This window comes from Patella vulgata, chromosome 4 (assembly GCF_932274485.2).
Source record: "Patella vulgata chromosome 4, xgPatVulg1.2, whole genome shotgun sequence".
Lineage (NCBI taxonomy): Eukaryota > Metazoa > Mollusca > Gastropoda > Patellidae > Patella > Patella vulgata.
In genome coordinates this window covers 60,178,181-60,201,758 of record NC_065882.2, presented here as the reverse complement: position 1 = coordinate 60,201,758, position 23,578 = coordinate 60,178,181, and the positions used below count along the sequence as shown (strand labels likewise).

At 33.6% G+C, this 23,578-nt stretch overlaps 1 protein-coding gene across 3 annotated transcripts in view; it reads left to right on the top strand.

Moving 5' to 3' along the window:
* The first annotated feature begins 2,060 nt into the window (after positions 1-2,060).
* LOC126818956 (nuclear factor 1 X-type) overlaps positions 2,061-23,578 on the top strand; it is a 68,150-nt gene continuing 46,632 nt past the window's right edge. For all 3 annotated transcript variants that reach the window (XM_050546672.1, XM_050546669.1, XM_050546668.1), the window contains exon 1: positions 2,061-2,483. In XM_050546672.1, the coding sequence (XP_050402629.1) occupies positions 2,364-2,483 (120 nt within the window). In that variant the 5' untranslated portion in view covers positions 2,061-2,363. The remainder of the gene's footprint in view (positions 2,484-23,578) is intronic.

Sequence of the window (23,578 nt, the reverse complement as noted above, 5' to 3'; positions counted from 1 at the left end):
TTTGAAACAAGCTTCTCCCCACTCTTGTGGTTTTTGTAAACAAATTAGGACTTTAAATGATATAATAAAGACAATTCTTGACACTGATTCTGGTCCCTCAACCACCTGTCTGCCGTTGAAAAATATACGAAAATAACTCGCCTGGCTCTGGTAAAACAGTTCGTCTGCTCGCGACTATTACCAGATGCCATTCTGAAGTGCACGCGTTACAAATTAAGTACACGAGCGGATTGCTACAAGGTGGTCGGCTTTCAGCTTGATTGGACTTTCTTAAAAATGAAACTTAGCTGATTCTTGTTGTGTAACTCCGGATTAAGCTTGTTCGTGCTCAATTAAAACAAACAATCAGACAAAGTTTGAAATGGTAGACAATTATTTTACCTAGAATACGTCTGGCGGAATACTGTTCACTTTTTGTAGTCTGGTTTCTGTAAAGCAGTGGCGGAATTAATTAATTCCATAGTTGCGCCATTAATGATTACATTCTTTTATCCATGGGTTTACTTGAAGTTGAAGTAATTGTCGAATCTTTTAAAGTAGCATCCATTACGCAAAATACCAGTCCACATATCAAATACCTACACATTTCAATATTTGATGAAAATAATTCAATATCTAAGCACACTGTGTCTAGTCCTATGGGGCCTACTAAGACGATAGTTGAATATTTATTACGGTATTTTCGTCTAGATAACAAAGTTAACCGTATATATAGTTTTCTCTTCAAATACTAAAGTACATATCACACTGTTCAACTGCGTGTGTCAGAATACAATTTTCTCGTCCGGAATGGATAAAACATTCACTCGTTAGTAGTTTACTACCTGCTAATACTACTGTTGGAAAACACGGGTTATCCAATTTGAATTGTCAAATAGTTTAATAATACTAATATTATGTGAGGAGCCAGGAGACAAAAGGGCTTAGTCTGTGACTTCTAGTGGAAAAAGTTTCCCCCCTCCCTGTCATTTCTTTAGCTTGTTTTTTTAAGCAAACCAAAAGAAAATTGGGGTATCTTATAAATAAGTTATTTGGTATTTGTCAAAATAAGGAAAATATTATCATATCTTTGGAAATTTAGGGTAAGACTGGTATGTTAAGTAGTCAGTATAAACATGTAGACATAATCTCAACATTTATAAAATCATAAACGTAAAATTAACTAACCAACACATTACTTCAAAAACAAGAGCTCAAGAGATAAGCACTATCTGAACACCATCGCTAGAAAGTTCACTATTTTTTTTCTTTCGGGCTAAGTGTACCGCTGAACAAATATTATTACTTTCATCGAGTTTAACTTATTGTGGTACCGATAGACTTGATTTCCCGTATGGATGATTTTCAGATAAGACTGAAATTAGGTTAAGATTGTATATATCGCCTGTATATACGTATAAGCCATAAGGTCATACGTAAGGTCAATTAATATAAGATTTTTCACGTAATATTTAATCCCATTAGCCTGACACAATACAATAACAAAAATGAGGTAAAATATATATATAAGACAAGTGTACTTACTGGACTAAGTATAATGAAAGTATGTACAAGGAGCAAGTCGAAACGAGTTGCTATTACCAAGTTCATGGGCAGCATGCCCACCTAAACTCATAAGCGGTAGAGGGGAGAGATGGCCGTTTAGGCAAAGCGTTTGAATGGATAAGTTCTAGTTGAGTTTTGGCCACGATTTCTATTCCACTGACTTGATTTCTAACATTCATTATATCTTGGCCCAACTCAGTGGGAATTTTTTCATTTGTAGTTTGGAAGTAGTGTGTAGATGTAGTGCGGTTATATATGTATATATATATATAAGTAGTTCTACTAGTACACAGTAGTGGGTTTCTAGGTTTAGACTGACGTCTGCCGAAACAGTTTTCTGCGGTAATGATCGTGAAGTCTGGGAGCTTAAATACTTAGATATCTAAATCAGTTCTCAAGTGTGTGCCATATTTTAATTTCAAGCAATATAGTGTTATTATTATTTTTTTTATTATTTTAAAGTTGAATTAAAAATTTGAGAAGTACCATTTTAAGTGTTAAAACGCGTGCCTAAATGTGTTTAATTGATTTGAAATTAACCCCTATACTGTGTGTGCGAATGCAAAGTATGAACAAATGTTTTCAACTATGTGATAGAGTTGGAGTAATGGGAGTTTGTCGACTTGTGTTGACGAAACACAAAGCTAGGAACCAATAAACAGAGAGAGGGTTTAACTGTAAGGCCACGGCGAGGCAAACATCACTTTCATCAGACTGCATGTGAAACATCTTGCGTCGTTTATCGTGCTCCAATCACTGAGTGTTTGATCGTGGCTATATACGGGGGTACCGGGGAGGGCAGACCCTCACAGTCATGTATGCTGCCCCCCCACAACTGGTCACCTGCGAACATGATGTATATCAGAGATAATCCGCACTTGGAGGGATTATATAGACCACCTGATAATAGATGTCCTACGTATGATGCTTACCCTTCTGTAAGTACAAATATTTCACCTTTAGTTTTTATGGGGTTTTTTTCAAAACCTATCTTGTCTTACCATGTCTTATTATCATTCCCAATTCCCATCATTATACATGTATTTATACCACCCCTCTACTTTCGTTTTTCAATATATTTTTTTTATTTTTGGGGTTTATGAAAATTTATATTTCTTTGTTGTTTCCTTTGCGATGAGTAATTATTCATAGACACAAACAGACATCAACACAAGTTATTTTTTTTATTTTAATGTTTTCGGGGAATTGGGATATTTTTCCTATGTCTTATTTTTAGAAAGCTATTTCTTACTAATGATATCAAGTTTTGCCAGACATCCGATTAAAATATTATGGTTTATTGTGTAGGTTTAATGTTTCTTAATGCCAGTACTTGAAATATATAAATTTATGTAACTAATCCTATAGGCCACAACGACATGGTGACCGAAAATGATCTTGTATTCAATAAGCAAATATTTGTCACCATACATATGTTATTTCAATTATAACTTAATTGTATGTTTTTCATTGTTAAGATTTACTTAATAATTTCCTCGCCATTTATGTTGGGATTTGTGATTAAAACAACAGCTAAAGGATCATAACATTGTGAGAAATTAAAGTCATTAATAATTTGGTATTTTGAGTAAAGCAATAAAGGCTTTGCGATACGCAGGACTTAGCATACAATACAATGATATTATAAAGACAAGTATTTTTCATAAAATTCCATTTTTTTTTTGTCAGTGAAGCGTGTTTCTTCAATGTTTCGATCACTTCGTATTATAGGATTTTGGTATGTATGTATAAGTATATGTTATAAATAACTTTGTTTATAGTTATTAGTATATTATACAGCCATGGTTTATTTATTAGTGTATATTGTACATACATACGGCTTATATAATTAATAAAGGTATATTGTGACAATCCATTGTTACGTTTAAATGCCATAAATTATATTTAAAGATTATTACTGTAGTATTTATTAGTAGCTATATTGGTACGGGAAGCAGGTAAAGCGACAAATCATTGTAAAAATTATTGAATTAACAGATGAATAAAAGCCTGTACACTCAATCCAACGATTACCTCATATTATAGCTTACTAAACGGATCATTATAGTATAATATATTGATATTTGTTCATATTCTTTCGCAATCAATTCATTTTGTGTTCTGTCATCTGTAGATATATTTCAGTGAAATGGACTAATATAATTAACTTCTGTAACTGGGAACTACTAATTACTTGATTACTTTCTACACTCGACTATGATTATATTATACAAGACTGTAAAATACATAGTATAACAATCATTTATGGTGATCATTTCAAAGTTGAAAAATCAAAGTGATATGACAAAAGATTGTAATCAAATTTAGAATGTAGACAACAGCGGTACAACAAAATAAGAGGGGTCTGTTATAGATATTCTAAAAGCATGTCGCGGTACAACAAAATAAGAGGGGTCTGTTATAGATATTCTAAAAGCATGTCTGTCTTGTTGTATACGACACTCACATATATTTGTAGAGCGATTATGACAATATATATAAAATGTGACCTAAATAAATGTATTGAGCAATGACAATAGAAATATATTGTTCTATTGATACTCTAGGAAATATAATTATTCTTCCTGCCGTGCAATAGAGTATTTAGTTGCTGTTGTCCAGCCAGATTTTTATTTTAGTTCTACATATACGTGCATTGAAATATTCTTCGATTTAAGCTATTCGCTGAAATCGATACGAGAATTTGTATATAATAAACGTCAGATAGTTTAATTCGTTCCTGTTTTTTTTTTTACTTTCAATTAAAATTATTATTTAAATCGTTAAATTTGAGATGATTAATATATTCTGAGATGTTAATGACCGGCTTATTTCTTGACGTTTTTATTACAAGTTAAATATATATAACAATGTAGATCTGAGATCGTGCTTTGAATATATACATACTAATCACTTATAATAAATATAATTAATTCAATTAGTAGAGTTCAATAGTTGATCATTATATCATTATATAGTTTACATACCAAGAGATATAGATATATGTTTGTATCTTCTTTTATAGTATATTTACCGTTAAATAGCTGGTACGTCAACACAAGATAAATATATAATCGAAGCCAATCCAGGACCGCATTACGTGCAAGACGATTTACCCAATACTACCAAATATCACCCAATACTATCTAAATACTATTGTGAGAAACTAATATAATAGTTCAATTATAGAAAAAAAGATGTAGTTAATTCCTAGAAAATTTGCTAAAAATGTGATGGTCAATGTCCATGGCGTGGGTAGGTCCCTTTAGCTGTAGAGATAGTGTAATCTTATGTACATGTATATGTATATTAGACAATGCCCAGATATTTTCATCCGTAATATTTCCCAAAAATACTACTTTTTTGTATACCTTAGAGTAACCCTGTTTATTGTATACGCGCGCTAGATCCACTATAAAATCTTTTGGAGGGCCAAAGGAAGGTTGTGAGTTTATTTGCAACATTTTTGGAAGGGTGCTATAATTTATGGTAGGCTATTATATGGTTGGCCCTACTGGTCACTTTTACAATTTCACTTTGAACTTTAAACTGCACCCCAACAAATGATTATATTATATGAATTTTAAAATAAGTCTAAATTGGGCAAAACAGGCTTCTGAATGTCATGTCAACCTCCCCGTACCATATGTTAGCCTTAAAATTACCCCCCATCTCTCTCTCTCTCTCTCTCTCTCTCTGTCTCTCCCCCTCTCTCTCTCTGTCTGTCTCTCTCTCTCCAAAAAGAAATCATTCAACTGTACAAATGATTGCACGTAATTTATTTTTCAAAATTAAAGAACATTATATATGATAAACATTGTATTGTCTTGATTTTAATTAGTGTGTCTATTATTCATAATAAATGTTGTGTTGCCACCTTGACGGTTTGTTATGTCTCTAAAGTAGTCAAATCTTGATGTAATTAGCTATGTCTCTAATCTATAATCAAGCCCTTAATCAAATATAATATTATATCATATTTACATGATATTATACAGTCCTTCACTAATCACTAATACAACTAAAGAGAATGTAATAATTGACCGGTTATTAACCCTCAAATCTTATATATCGTGGAATCTGTTACAAAGATAAGGCATGTAGTTGACTTCATATTGGTACCAATTAGCTTAATATGTAGAATGTTGGTATCTTCATGATCTCGGTCCCATCTTTAAGATGATAGAAACAGTCAAATTAAGATTTAAGCCCCAAATAGAAAAATATGTATCAGAAATCAAGCTTTTTTATCACATTTATCAGTTTTAATCACGTTTATCACAGTTACACGGTTTCATCACATTTACCAGATGTTATCGCATTTACCAGATTTACCCGATTTCGTTACATTTACCAGATTTCATCATACTTACAGCATACCCGATTTTATTACATTTAACAGATTTCACCCCATTTACCCAATTTCATCAGATTTACCCGATTCCATCACATTTTCGTGCATTTGGAGCAAATCGACCAAGCCATTACTGAGAAATAATCTAGGTCAGTGCTTGGATTTTCGGTCATTAGGAGAGTCGAATGTTATATGAATATAAATACATCATTCAGAAATAATTATGTTTTAAACTACTGAACATTGGATACGAGACCCATTGTAGAACACCTGGTACCATTTTTCGTTTATTTGGGAAATTAATAAACATAACGAGCATAACTATGACTGCCGTACCACTGTGATGTATTGTAACTGTAACGCCCTCAGTGGTCTTTGATTTATATAATATAAGCACGTGATGTGGGCTTTCTTTTTATATTGTAATTCATAAGTGATGACGCTTATAAACTAAGCATAATTCTCCACTTCCTTTTCGTGCACTGAATTATGATTATATTATCTACTTTCACTTATCGTGCGCCAAATAAAATGTAAAAAATCTTGATGATTTACAACATTTCAACTGGTTCAGGTGATAGACGAAAATTTTTACCTACATACCGTACATACTTCTGATAAACAAAATGTAGCTCGATTGCAGAACTGCAGATTTGTTGCAGGTTTATTTACTTTGAAATATTTAAAGTGTGTTTTAAAAGATATAAGTAAATCCGGAAAAACAGAGAACGGTAATACCTCGATATGTCTCTACAAACAATGCAACAGAAGCTGTGACAATTTTACTGAATATCTGAATATCCATGTTGGGATTGTTTAGTGACGCTTATCGCTCTGCTGAAAAAAAAAATGTGTATTTTGAACTCCACCCATCCGCCCGATATCTGTATAAATCATCCAGGATTATGTTTCCGGTTTCGTTTTTCAATGAAAGGGCGAAGATTTATATTAAAGGATTTGAAATATGAATATATTGACAATTTACAATTCTGTTTCTGTTTCTTTTGCTAGTCATTTAGTATGTCTCTAATTAGATTTAAATCTTTTCTTTAACCACTGCTGATGAAAATATCCGAATTGTAGTTCATGGCCAAGGCTGTAGATAAAGTAGATAAAATTCTTAAAATTTTGAATGGTTCCAATGATTATAATGTCATCGTGTCGTACATGGTTCTAATAATTATAACGTCATCGTGTCGTACATCATATATGGTTATATCGCCGTATTGTACATCACAAGTTGATTAGAACATCGCCGTGTTATACATCACCGACTGGACGGGAGTGTCGCAAGTGCTATTAGTCACAAACTAATGTTAGGTGAGAGGGTGACGGTATTATAAATCACAAGGTTATAGTGGGTTATGCTTTCACAGTATTATAAATCACATGGTTATATTGGGTTAGAGTGTCACAGTATTATAAATCACATGGTTATATTGGGTTAGAGTGTCACAGTGATATAAACCACAAGATTTTATTAGGTTAGAGTGCCACAGTATTATAAATCACATTGTTATATTAGGTTAGGGTGTCACAGTATTATAAATAACAAGGTTATATTGGGTTAGGGTGCCACAGTGATATAAACCACAGGATTTTATTAGGTTAGCGTGTCACAGTATTATGAATAACAGGGTTATATTGGGTTAGAGGATCACAATGCTATAAATAACAAGGTTATATTGGGTAAGAGTGTCACAGTATTATAAACTATGTGGTTATATTGCGGTAGAGTGTCACAGTGCTATAAATCACATTGTTATATTGGGTTAGAGAGTCACAGTATTATAAATCACATGGTTATATTGGGTTAGAGTCTCACAGTATTATACAAGTGATATTGGATTAGGGTGACACAGCGTTATAAATCCTACGCGGAAGAAATTTTCTTTACGTCAGTGGACTAGAATTTGTATTTTGTAAATAAAATAACCGTGCAGTGGCGATATATTTTATACAAATTGCATGTCGAAGGTAATGGCCAATGATAGTAAAGTTATCTGGTACTCAACCAAACCGGAAGTAGTGCAGTCAGATCTGCGTCATTCTTTTATTATATAACATATAGAAACTATTTTATCAACAGCATCGTTCAAGGGCATGTTTACACAGTAAAAACTTATCTGTGTGAATTGTATATGAACGACTTCTAAATATTGTCTTTTGGTTTTGTGAATGTTTCCATGAGAAAAGCTTGCACGTCTGAATAGAAATCTGTCTAACGCAGGTCTAAGATAGATTTCCTTTGGTAATGTTTGTTATTATATAAATGTGTAGACTTTACCCTTGGTGTATTATCAAAAATATTTCAGTTGCAAATCTATACATAAACAAACTCACTTCGTTAAAGCCGTGTATTTACAAATTGTAAAACACCTTGAGATTCGCAAGCTTTAACAATGATCACAAACGCGTGTGAAATTTGGCAAAATGGTCGAAATCTGTACGACTTTTGTTTCTGGACGATTTTTGAATTAGCTCCACCACTGGTTATTTTAATACAGGGGATCAAAAAGCCTAAAAAAAAACATTTAGTTTGTTAGTCAATAATAACCATAGTTCTATATATTTTCCCTTTCTTTGGCTCTGTTTATTTTGTGTATCGGTGTAAGAGCTTAATTTATCCCGGTTACAGTATTTTTGACCTATGTTGTACGGGGTTTAATGAGAAGATATTTGGCTAATTCTTAAACAAACTAACATACAAATATAGGAAATAGTTGATCCGCCATAAACCGTCTCAAGTATTCGAGGAACTGATGAAGTTCACTTGTATAAAAACCTGGGAACTCCCCGTGAATCGATCTATCATCTCGAAACACTATCTCAGTCATAAGCTACACGTAAAGCGTTTCATTTAGCCATATCAAAGGGCGCCTACCGGGGACTCAAGCCACATAAATCCGTATGAGTATATCAGAGTTACCCGGTATAAGCCCTTCTCTACGTCTTTTAAGGCCTTAGTTTCCGTGACATGCACGTGAACATCTTAAGAACGTTTGTGATGTTTTAGTTTTAATTCTCATGAGAAACTTCTCTTCATCCTCTCGAAAAAGGTTATTGTTATAGGGCGTTTTGACAAAACTGAATATTAATACTGTTCTTAAAGGTATTTAAACTTTTTCAAAGGCACCGTTGCTCTTATAGTCAAAAATCAAAACATCTTATTTATGTTTGTTTTGAGATTTTTTTTTTCCTGAACGCGTTACGATAATAGTATTTCGAAACGGTGCTAAGAAGACCTACCAATCACAGAATATAAAAAAGTAAGGGAACATGAACACTGAGCGACGATCCTGCATCGTGTTACTCCCGCGCAGATTAATATCTGATGCACGTGGTTGAGTTTTCACGTCTTTTTAATAGAGAAGGCTGATGATTCACGTCATGTCAGAAAACTGGTCGCCAAACGATTTGATAGCCAAATTCCGTGACACAATAGTAAAACAAAATAATATTATGTTAATTGTGATAACTGCTCAAGTAAGACTCTCGAAAGTGTAAGCATACACTGCCTGGTGCAGAATACCCGTTTGTTCATATCGTCTAATTAGAACTATAATTTGATCTGGTTTTCAGAAAGATATAAAATATGATAATCTCGGGTTAAGGGCCGCCACTCGTCATAGGAGAAATGGAGCCATTTTGGCTTAGTGACCCGCGTTCGATCCCGATGTTTAACTCGAAAGTTCCAGTGGGGTTTCCCTTTGTTAGTGAGAGCTGACAATGAGTAGAGACTGGAACGAAAAAATAGGTCACGTGTACGTGCTGTGTGCCCTTAAAAGTACCCTTGAAATTCAGTGAAGAGTAGGCATAAACTTTGCTGTACGGGTAAAATTACTCCCATAGCGCACTGCATGGCGATGGCCGTGAACATTAGCCCGGTGTAACATTAAACAATATTCATTCCAGATCAGGAGTCAGCATAATTTTTATACCGTTTTTATGCACAGGTCACTATTTCAAGATAATGTTCAATCGATCATAATTAGAGGTCATCTTGGAACTTTTTTATCTGAAGGTATGATATATCTGTCATAACTGGGAAAAATCAAATGGCCCAATATTCCTACAATATATCAAATATATTATACCTGACGACTGGCGTTACTATCTGAATCCAAACGACTGTAGCTGAATCCGGATTCATTTTCAATTCAGCTTCTGATAATTTGCTCTCTGGTCAAAGATTATGTTTCTACACTGAGCTTTTCATCTTCTAGCAAGTGTTCAGTACATTATCAAAAACGTGAAAGGGCTGAAACAAACTCTTGTGCTTACAACATCATATCATGTCGTGACTGGTCGTTATGTGCGTTCTGCATTCGGCTTGACATTCGATTTGGTGTCGTTGCCGAGGGTTTTACCTCCCACATTGGAATTTTTGGATTGTCTTCGATGTTTTGTGTTTTTATTGGTGTATATAGTGACTGCTAATGTTTTTTTTTTTACTGTGTTCTGTTCAATGTTAACTACCTAAACCAGGAAAATATCCTTATTTAAAAAAAACAGGATATATATTGTATACCTCATTGGTCAATTATAATATATTTATTAAAGGGGTTGATATTGATTATAAGATTATAATGTATGGTCCTTTATGATCCGCTAATCTACTTTTCAACAGAGGAGCGATTAAGACATTTGGGTGGGGTTTTTTTAATATAAAGAAATATCTTTACCGTTAATTAGAAACTTAGGTGTTTGTAATGATACCTACCATTAATGGTATACCAGAGTTTAACATTTTGCACTCCTTAGAATTTAAATGAACACCAACCAGGGTTTTTTAATTAGTAATATTTTTAGGGGGTAGAGATGGTGGGGAATTTTTCGGTATGTTAACAGAATTTTCCAATATTTTCAATTCATTTATTTTTATTAATCATTTGATCATTTATGTTAATTGATTAATGTGTAGTTGTTAATATAAATCAAAGCATTCCTTACATACCTAGATATAAACACATTTTTGGAATTTCTCACAGAAAAAAAAGGGAAATCGTGTGTTTACCGCCTGACTAAAACTCAACTATAGACATAATATATAAAGCTTAGAATTACATGATGTTCGCTAATTGCCCTATCCAAATACAGTAGTGTACAGGTATATGGGTGGAGGTGGATATTTTTTTACAGGTAAAGTCAGTAAAAATGACTGATATGAAATGGCTGGTTCTTGTTTTTGTAAAGGAGATCGGTGTTTACTTGTAGGAAGAAACTGTTATTTAACAGATATAAGAGAAAAGACTTGATGTAGACAGTTCAAGAACGAATTTAAGCGCCCTGGAAAACGTTACCACCCCCTTAAACATTTCGTGAAATTGTCTCTACATCTTGTTAATAAAGATTATTGCAGATAGGAATCTTAAATTTGAAATATAGATAAGAGTGCTATGTTAGGTGTCATGCAAATGGCACAGTATGCTTTTCTATTTCAAAACACTTGATACTTCTTTCGAGAGGCGTTTTCCATTTGAGAAGTCTATCTCGTGAAAATTGGACCGAAACTGACCGACAAAATATAGATAAGAGTGCTATGTTAGGTGTCATGCAAAGGGCACAGTATGCTTTTCTATTTCAAAACACTTGATACTTCTTTCGAGAGGCGTTTTCCATTTGAGAAGTCTATCTCGTGAAAATTGGACCGAAACTGACCGACAAAATATAGATAAGAGTGCTATGTTAGGTGTCATGCAAAGGGCACAGTATGCTTTTCTATTTCAAAACACTTGATACTTCTTTCGAGAGGCGTTTTCCATTTGAGAAGTCTATCTCGTGAAAATTGGACCGAAACTGACCGACAAAATGACCGCCCCCCTTTACCCAAATAGTGTAAACGTATGTAATACCAAGATTGTGGTTCCTCTAGAGGTCACAATTTTTATCAAAACCAAATTGAACAAATATCGAACCAATAGAACGTGCATATGGTTTTGCAATCACGGGCAGTAACTCCTTGATAATTTGCATTTCATTAGGCTCCCTGGATCTTATAGCTTTAAGTCGATCGCAATTTTTAAATTAGATCTTTATTTTGTTTCGGATTTTATAATTTCGTGTTAAGGTTAAAGATAATCAGATAGATTTAAAACAACGATTTATGATTTATGATCAAGTTTATTTATATTAATCAAATATTGGACAAAGCTTGGACAAAGCCTCTCTCTCCTCTTTAAGGGTAACCTATATCACATGTTGCCCCAGACATAAAGGAATATATAAGATGTAAATACTGTATAATTATTCTACCATATGTACAGTATATATGTAATAAAACATGGCTTTTTTCATAACACACCTGCTTTTCTTACTTACATACCAACCAACTGTCAAACCTAAAGAACTTTATTATGTAATAACACATACCTGTAGATTCTAAAAATTCTTGTTGATCCTGGATACGATATACACAAGATTTACTGGCCGACAAAATATATGTGAGAAAGTCGGAAAATCCAGGACACTCAATAATAATGAAATGAAATGAAATGAAATGGGATTTAACGTCCTACTGTTCTGCTCCGAACTGGGCTAATGAAGACGGGCATACGCCATACAGTGTGCTATGAGGGAAATTTTGCCCGGACAGCGGCACTACGGCTTACTCTTAAATCGAATTCCAACTGCCAAGGGATCTTTTATGTGCACGCCAATGTGTACACGGGACCTCGGGTTTTTGTCCCATCCGAACGACTAGACAGCTGCATTGGCCGAGAAAGTTCATCCAGATTTTCTGTCGTGGTTTCCTCCTTGTCTTCTATTAGACTTTATGGTCACTATTTGATTATTGGCCAAGAAAGGGCTATAACAATAATTAATATGCCCTGCTTGTATCAGCCATTTTGGACCATTCATTCATGTTTAGCGGCTTGTGATTTTTTTAATATTTACAGAATCTGCAAATAATCAGGTTGATTATTTTCTCAAATCCACCATGTTTAAACCCAATACACTCGTTATTTTATATCAAATGTACACTATATTATAATTAATTATATCTTTGATAAAATATCATGTTTTGTCAGAATCAAAGAATTATTTGACAAGTGTAACAATTGTTGCCTGTTCATCAAATTTGACTTTTATCTTTGTACTCACACTTCCTCAGATATTTTAGTCTTCCAGTAAAACTTGATTGACAGATTAATAGTAGTATTAAACAGATAATATCTATCTGAGGATAACCTAGTACAATTAATTGATGCTTCATCTACAGAGTTTCCTATCTGTGAACTTTCTGTCTTCACTCGTTCTATGCTGTGTATTTATTCAGTCTTTTAACCAGCGTCGAAAGAAGGATATTAAAATGCCCTCCCCCCACCCCACGCTCTTTCCATCCTAGTTTTGTTTCCATCGAATATTTAAGGAACCACTATATCTCTATGAAACTTGATACACACATCAATCGATTATAGTAGTTTTGTCTTTTGATAATTAGAAATCATTCGGTTGAATAATGTTTTTATTTCTATGAAATCAAATTTGACTTGTTCCAGATCCTAACCCTTTACTTCAAAAACATGTGCAATGTTGATGACAGAGTGGTATTGTTATTATTTATTTTTTATGTGGAATCATTTGCTTATTGTCAGGTATAACTCATGTATGTATTTATTTATGATCAAGCACTTGATTTCTTGTGACTAAATTTAAAGTACCATGTACAACCCAGATACAGTAGAATTTTTTTTCTTTCATATTTCAATGTTGATATTAATTAATATAAAACAAAATGATTTCTGATCTTTGCACGGATTTAAAATGTATTAAATAAGATTTAGATAATGAAAAATGAATATATTGAAAATTTCATTCAAATTACTTTATTCAATCTGATTAAAATACAGATCTATATTTCGTTTCGTTTTTTTTTTATATTTTCCATGGCTTCCACTAGGCCCTAAATGAAATTCTGACCGGTTGCAGTGGGAGGGTTATATCTGTTTCATAAGGCCAACTTCAAGTTTGGGCTATGGTCATGAGCTGTAAACAGGGCTAGCGCTAATCCCATCACTAACCCTAACCCTGGATCTAACCCTAACGCATACCCTAACCCTAACCTACAATCTCGCCAACAATCACGTGCTGCCAACACCTCACTGACCTTGACCGTTTCATCAACCAGAACGCGGGTTATAACAACTCTTCCAGATCCTAGTGTGGTAAAGACAAGTAAAACGAAATTTTGAACTATAAAAACGAAACGAAATAGGGTCTATGTTTTAATCAGATTGTACTTCATTCTGTGAGAAGTTTGAAGACGTAGAGTAGATTGTTCATTATCGTAGCAACGATACTTAACTTAGTCTCGATTATCCATTTTATCGTTAAAATTTTAAATCTCGCGAGTATTCTAATCCATTTAAATCTCGACCATCCGATGTTCTAGAGAGTTGATTATAGGCTTGCCATGTCTATATATAATAGTTTATATAACATCTGACGCCAAAATAAAGATCTACAATAGGCAGATTTAGCTCTTACATAATGCATATTTAATATAATAAGGCTTATTGTAATGATTATGCTTACGTTAGTGCAAACGTACAAATTCTAATTACATAAGACTTATTTCTAAATTAGTGCAGGACAAGAGTAACGGTGGTGGGGGGGGGGGTAATAGCAGGACCTGTTATACGCGGAAATGACGTTGCCCGGACAAAATTCTGTTCTGTTGGTTACATGATAAAATCCAAATTACTATTGCGTTGACGAGATGTTAAACTCCAATGTATCCCATTCAGGCATTCTTTATTAATTATTATATCCATCCATTCTTACACTCTCTTTTATCATATGTATGTATACATAGCGTTTGTATATATATATGATTTACTATGTTTTATCCCATACTGAACAGAATCACAGTGTACTAATTGTCTACACATAAAGAATGTTTTAGTGGCAATATATTGTATTTTCCCCACGGTCTTTAAATATATTTATATTCTCGCTGTAGTCGATGATAGAAGAGCAGGGTAAAGGTCGAATTGTACATCTCGAACCATCTGTTATTAACCTATGAAATAAAACAAGAAACGATTTTCAGAAACCATTCCACTATCTCGATAATTCGTAACCTTTCAATGAAATGAATGAATGAAATGGGGTTTAACGTCCTACTTTCTGCTTCAATCGGGCTAATGAAGACGGATATATGCTATACAGTGTGCTATGAGGGAAATTTCGCCCCACCCCCCACCCCCCCGACAGCAATTGAATTCCAACTTGTACACGGGACCCATCCGAACGACTAGACTCTGTCCCTGCACCTCTGATAAGGGGAATCCACTACACTGTAACAAAAATTTCCGTGAAAAAACGTAAAAAATTCCGGAAACAAAAATTACCAGGAAAATTTTATCCGTATTTGTTTTTCCTGTAATTTACAGAAATTCCTTCAATTAACATAAATTCCATTTTCAAATACAGAAAAAAAAAATCCTGGTAAATTTTGTTTCCTGACCATGAAGGTGATAAAAATTTCATTGAATTAACCATTGACTTTATACGCGTGCGTGAAATAGCTTTATTTAACGTCCGCTTCCACCGAAGTGATATCGCAAATAATTTTTAAACGTAACCTCTTTTCGCTATTATAAGAATCGAGAGCAAGGTATCACAAACCGCTATTCGTCAGTGGTTGGAGGCTTTCAGATGTAAGTTTGCGGTATTATCAATTCGCAGGTATGCAGACTCTGCCATAGAGACAAACCGACTTACACTGGCCAACCGGTTGTACTATCCGGACTTTAGCGTGCTTGATTACCAGATATTACAACCTTAACACCCGCAGCATTAAAACATACTTTTACATATTTATGAAAATACTTACAATCTGATTACCGTATGATGAATAACAATACACTTTATAGATCTTATAAATAATGGAAATTAGATATACACGTCAATTAATATACCAAACGTTACAAAATATGATTCTTCATATTATGGTTAATAAATTGAAATGAATACTATAACATGATGATTATTAGGAATGATTATATATGTATACGATTACTTATCGTTGCACCGTTTATCCCGTAAAACAACAGAATTAAGTCCATTACAGAACGGAATAAAACATTTTATCCCTAAATTTCACGGAACTTCCTTGTCATTCCACCGTTTATTCCGTAAAATAACAGAACTAAGTCCGTTATAGAAGGGAATAAAACATTTTATCCCTAAATTTCACGGAAATTTCCTGTTTAATACTGAATATTCCACAGAAATACATAAAACACGTAATTTGAAGAAATAATTCAGACAATTAACACAATTTCTCCAAAAAATCCATCGATTAACAGAAAAAAGGTGTTAAATTACGGAATTCGGCCACATAAAAAAATGGATATTTTTTACAGTGTACTTTCAGTTAGAGATTTTTTGTACAGGTTAGTAGCGGGATTTAGTATTGTTCCAAATGAATATTTTCCTTAATAAAAAAAATTGTGTTAAAACGTATTTGTATTCTTTTAATGATGAATAATTAGGATACCAACACAATTAGTATAAATCCCGTTAAAAATACATTTAACACTTTTACTCTATTTCGCAAATTTGTCTTGTCTGCCATTTCAGTCTGTGAATTGCTACTTGAACTTTACACCAGTCTTGACCACAAGAATATTTTCAAAATGGAAGATTTAAAATATTTATTCTGGCAATATTATTTCTTCGGTAGCTATAAATTTCAGTAAAATTTGTCGTTCAAACTATAAACGACAGACCTTATCATTTTATGAATTGTTCGCATAAAAGAATGAGTTCTTGCTTTAAATATAATAGCTATTCAAATTAAGTAATTGACAGTGTGTCATCATTTGTAAAGCTATCTGGAAATAGAGCGACAGAATCAGTAACGGATTACCAAAGCAAAATCTAAATGACTTGATCACATGAAGTATTTTCCTTACGCAAAATATCCCTTCAAGATCTAAAATTACCGAAATAGGATGGAGCTTCTCAATATCTTGACACAGATGTTACAATTTCAACTTGCCTGGGACGGGCATCCTTTTGTGGTATTTTAAAGGGACTATCCCGATTTGAACAGAGTCTCAAAAATAAAAGTCTGATTACGCATGAAATTTAAGCGCCAAAATATAGAGGAATGGTGTAATTTACCTTGTCTCAAAATTTCAGCTTAAAATATTGATTCGTTTGGACGTGAACGTCAAAATTGCTTATCCGGACACGTAACCCTTTTAAGATTTCGGGTCAATTTTTTCGTTGGGTGACCTGATAATCGACCCCCATTCCGTTAGAGGTCTCTACATTGAATGACCCATGTGTTGTACTTGATAACGAAAGGTAAATTTCACCTACACATTATTTTTATAAAATAAAAGTCTGGTTTTATCCAGACACCGCATAATACAGCTTGGGACACCGGTCTCCATTTCCAGATAAAGACTGACGGGTTTAAGTTGTTTGAAAACGTATCACATATGTTGAGTTAGTTGCTTGGCCCTAAGGTAGACGATTTTAAGGGATATTAACACAAAATTAAGCAGTTTTATTCTCCAAAATATTATCGAGATTGGGCTTTAAATAAAGACACAATGTGCCAGATTTGAAGGATTTGGTCATACTGAACAATAAATATACGGATTAAAATATATTCAATATGAACTTGAATTGATTTGAAGCGTGTAATGATTCCATGCCGCTATCTCTATATTTAAGAAGTCTGAAATATTGTCCACACACTTCGTTAAGATATAATTTATGTCCCTTTATGGAGAAGGGGTTTACTACATAAGTGTGTATTGGGAATTTTAAAATACTTTATTTTTGATGGTTTAGATCGGATAATAAGAATAACGGTATATACAGATGGCAAATCAATAAGTGTACCTTTAAACAAGGCGGCATACTGTATCTATTAATCTCTCTCTATATATATATACTACGTTAGCAATCTATGTAGGTATTTACACATCTACTTATGTCCAGTGATATGTTTATATATATGAGACCATATCAATGCACTGTATATTTTTATTGTCTTTGGTGCTTATTTTTTTTTCTATTGTGTTACAGTTAAAGTGGGGGTAAAGTAGCGCTAGTCAATGCTTCTATAAATTAGGAAAAAGTCATGGGGAAATGCCTTTTTAAAAAAAAATAGTTTGTCAGTTAACAATAACAACGGGCAACGTCATCGTTCGAAATGTAATAATACTCCTCATGTCCTCCAATTATTTCACGATAAGTAGGGGCAAGGGGTGCGTACTGTAAATAATTATCAGCCCCATGGTCAAGAACTGAACTGTATGGTGTGGCTATGAGTAGGATAATTAATATCCTTTGATTAAGAACTACAAGATTGGTAGCATATTTGTGATTATCCACGTAATCTGATACCGTTGACTTATGAACCTGGGCCTTCAATAATGACAATTTTTGTCATTAAATCATAAGTTGTCATTATTATAAACTTATGTTTAGTATGTATAGAAAGTGGTTAGAAATTATACAATTGTCATTAATTAGCAGGTGTGTAACTATCTGGTGTAAAAGCGTGACTAATTACAACACCCATCACTATTGAATACACAAACCTGGACAATAGGTACGTTTTTTGTTGGTTTTTTTTAGTGACAAAACACCTACTTAATTACAAGAAGACTCAGTTATCAACATCTCGCGCCCTTCGACATGTTTTGGAAGTTATCTTCTACGTGTAGATGTATAACATTTGGAACAAGATTGGGGGTGGGGGGGCATTTCCAGTCAAATATTTTTTGTCTATATGTCTATTGATTCTTGACATTACTTGAATAAAAGCTTTAGTTTTAACGCGAACACGAAACTGACATTAGACTGATCTAATACGTTAACGGCACACAAGTAAAAAAAATATTATATGCTGTTTTAAAGTATGGACTGATCTAAGACAAATAATGATGGCGACATGAAACTTTAAAAGGTTGTACATGTAACTAGAATTAAAGTTCAATATACATGTACAAAACTTCCCAGTACAAACATTATTCAAATCTATCCATTCTAACTTATGCTTTGGCCATTCAAATGTTATATTGGTTTTTATTGATGGTCAGGCTGAGACCATTCTTCATAAAAAAAATATATGGGTCTATATTGATGTGCTTTAACTTATTTTTGACTTGTATAATATATGTGACAATCTGGCTTGCTGTACGAGCTTGTTTTTCTTTTATTACGTAATGCCACAAATTATATATTCAACTTTCATTCTGCCATGTTGTGGCTTTAAAAGGGAGTTAAACAACGGTGAATAAGTTGTTAACGTCCAAAAATAGTGTTTGTAAATAAATTAATATTTGGTCTAATCTTTAGCCTGTGGAAATATCTGTTAAGCGGCCAATATAGATATCTGTATATACAATTCGGTTAGTCTTTGTTCTACAATAAATATTATATATATATATATACGGTGTAGATATAGCTTGTGTGTATTTATAGATATTATCAGGTTTCTTATAATATACCAATTATAATATAGAAATATTTGGTTATATTATCTAGATTCAAGTATACACAGAAGAGATCTTAAAGTGGCAAAATTATTTTTCATAAAGAAAGTCCATATCCAATCATTGCTCTATAAACATTTATAGTCTAATTAACCTTTCTTTCCGTTTTATTTTCTTTCATTTACTCCACTGCATCTTGATCTGGAGTTATTTCTGTGCCTCGGTCACCCAGAACCTCCTAGCCATCAACGAACGTAGAATATTCGTCTGAATGATAGAGACTATTCTTTATAGAGCGAGTTCAGTAATGCACGAATTGTGATTGGTCAACTTTAGATCAACCTACCAATCAAAAACCTGGATTTTATCAGCAAAACATTTGATTTGTTATCTAATAAAGATCAACAGTATAATTACGCTATTGCCACAAGCCCATTACGCGCTTTTCTTAAACAAGTGCTTAGATGTAAATGGGGTGGCCATCCGAATAAACGAAACGAAAAAAACCTCAGCTATTTTAAAACCCTCACACCGGAATATTGTTTGAAAGTTCCTCGGAATTTTCCGGTTTGGTTTCTTCTTGGCAGTGGTACAGGACGGAGGGTCTGGAAAAGAACAGCATTTTAGTCTGACTTTCAAAGTCGCATTTCCCCTTTAACAGAAGAAAAAGGTTCAATGGGCCTTCAAAAGTGTTGTGGATTGTTTAATTTTCTAGGATACAAAATAGCTTATGCTGCGTATGTTTATTTTTGTTAAAGATTAAATGTCGTGTAATGATTATTCATAGACTAATGTTTTAACATGTATTATCTATCATGGTCAACGTGCATGAGTTACTTCCGTGACTTAACGCATTACATGGGATATGCCAATTGTTCGCATATATCTCAGAAGTCAAACACAAAGACGGTTTTAGTGTATTATATATGTACATCCGAATATTTAAAAAATCACCATGAAGAATGAGCTGGCTTGTGGGATAAATAAAAATGCAGAATTATTATAAAAATTTATCTAAGATGGGCTATTTGGAATCAATAGAAACCAATCTAAACTTTAAATGGGCATTAATAGAATAACCTTTTGACCATAGTATCTTGATTGTGTTTGGTCTTAAATATGTTCGGGCTGCCAAGGCGAACTCTCAAAATATATTTCAGAAACTGGTTAATTAATATTGAAAGCCAATCAGAACCCTCTATTCTAATCCTAAACAAAATTCTTAATCTCTGTCCAATTGCCAGGAACAGTTGCAGACTAGTTCTCTATAAAAGAGTTATGTAATCCTCATAACCATGTCTGCGATGTCACTACGTTAACCCTCAAAGATGCAGACAGACATAGCTGTTTTGACGATAATTTCCAAACAACTCAGTATTTTAAGGTGAAACTAACAGACTAGATAAATAGGCTAGTTATTCATATTTTGGTGTTTGATTTACTTCATAGAATTCATTTTTAGAAACCTTAGTGAAATCTAGGTCTGATTTTGATCCATTTGTGATTTTCGTTTAATAATGAGATATTATACTCATCACTCATCTCTTGAATAATTTTCGATTTTATGTGAATTAATCCTATAATAAGACTGGACATAATGTAGAGTATGTATATTTAATTAAGATATATAGATATATGTTTATAATAATTATTATTTGGGTCAGCACGTGCTCTCTTTTGTGTTTTGCCGCACGCTCCAGACCACGTGTGGTGGAAGTATCGGTTTCGGATGAACGATAATGATAGAAAGATGAAAGTCGTGCGGTTTCATGGCTCAAATATCTAAGTATTAAAAAACACTAAACGTCTTTGCTTATTTTATGCTTTACGCCTCTCGTGGGGCTGTTCCTGTCAAAACGAAAGAATGGGTAAACGAGAGATAAATGAATAGATACGTGGAAGATGTATACCTATTGTTTATATGAAATATAAATAAATGTTACGTCTCATATACAACAGTTTCAACACCACACCTCGTTATTCATATATATACATAATTTCTACAGCTTTTTGGAATTATTTCTTGCTTCCATGATGGTTGTGTGTTTTCTTCGTCAGTGGTAAATATTATAAAACATACTACGAAATATTGTTATAGAAATAAGACCCATAATTGAAATCCTCATGTGGTTTAACATAAACTCAACACAAACTAGGTAATTTAGGGACTAACATATGGTTAAACTTAGTTCGATTAGTCTCTTGTGCGTAGGGGTCTTTAGCAGTGGGAAGAATTTAGGACCCGAAGAAAACCCACGAAGGTATGAAAAGCGTTGGCTCAAAACCCCCGTAACTTGACTCAGTGGCAGACCATATGATCTAAAGCGCGCGCGTTAGAAAATGCGGTCACCCAACCCCACACATATGAACAGAGTCAACTTTTATAGTTCCTGTGTTAATATAGCCTTACAGCACTATTGACCATTTATCGGTTATTCACCCCAGTCACTATCCGAAGGCGCCCGGTTGCAATAAGCTTTACCGACATTTATTCCGTATACCGTACGTCAATTTTTTGGATGCTTATAGATAAAAGAAAAATTGTTACTTTATGAACATTTCTGCTTGTTACAACCTCTAAAACCCACTGCCCCCGATAAAGATTAGTCCACTAATCAATGACCATAACACTAATCCTTCATGGAGGTACCCTTCACCAAACCGAATATTTCCTATAAATAGTACCATGAAGTAAAATCACCTTTTAGACAGAATTGAGGAACATCTCTTTCAAAATGTCGTCACTGTATTTTGAACCCATTTCTAAGATGTTATTTACATGTAAATTTTTTATGATTTCGTTTATATTACGGGTTAAAATGTTTTATGGCTGGACTTACTCTAAAAAAAAACCCCAAAACAATCAGAACTTTATCAACCACATTCTCTCTGATATTTACACACTACGTACGTGTGCTCGAATATAAAAAAAAAATCTTCTCATTTCATAGACTGAGGGCAAATTACGGAAATGTTTTCTTAGATGTAACGTGGGGAGTATATTACAAGTATTTGGCGGTAGGCCTGTGGCACAGACAAACATCAAAACCTAATGTTGGTTATAATTTACACCTTTCACTCAAGATTCCAAATAAACTGAGGTCAAAAATGCGCCCCCGTGCGTCAAGGTTATCATTCTTCAATTGGCTTCCTTAATGACGTAACGTCTGGAACGTGTTGTTCTTAAGATGGCGGATACACCAAAACAAAGATGAAATATCTGATATATTTCCCCGTGGAAACAACACACCTTCTTACCTAAGCAATACAGTTTGTTCTACTTTTAATCAACACGCGACCACGTGGAAATGAACATCAAACGCGAAACGCTGACGGTTACTATGGAAACACGGTCGTCAATTTCAATCAATCTTCAGGATTTACTGCAGATGATAGTCCAAATTTTCAAGACTTTAATACACCGGCATTTTTTCTATAGTGCAAATCGAAGGCGGAAATGAGTCTTGCTAATCGTGATTAAGTAGTTGCGTACCTCGAGTTACAGGTCAGGACTATTTCTCTCGGATTAATTATAGCCTAATTACCCCGTCTGAACATTTATGTTACCGTATTATCTTCATCTTTAACCACGAAAGATAATACAAGGAACTATTTTTTGAAACACACTTTATCCTGTCGTTGGTTTAATGCACGTGTGCATTTTTATTTTGTGGAATCCGATGGAAAATTTTAAAATCTCGCATTATCGGATTTCTTTTTCGGGCCACGAAAGAGTTTTCTCCCTTGTATTGTCATTTCTTGACTGAACTTTCATTGAATGAAACGAGACACTTCAGTGTAACTCATACCAAATCGATAAACTAAAACCATTTTTTAAACTCTTTCTGCATACACAAAGGCAAATTTTAATCAAAAGTATATTATATCATCCCATCCGGAAAGATGCATAAAATGAAATGGATTTAACGATCCAACTGGACTAATGAACAACGGGGGATACTGAAAGTGAATTGATATCAACGGTTTGATGATATAATTAATATATTTTGTTATGGTGCCGTGGAGTTAATGTGACTTATTTGCAAATACATGTATAAAGCTTCATCGATATGTTTCATAAATAATGAATCAGTCGTTTCAACTTTGAAATAGGAAACAGATCCTAAAAATGAGTGGAAATAATTTGTCATATCTAATTGTAAAAGACTCACATTCCATCTATAGAAATGTTTCAAGCATAGCATTTACA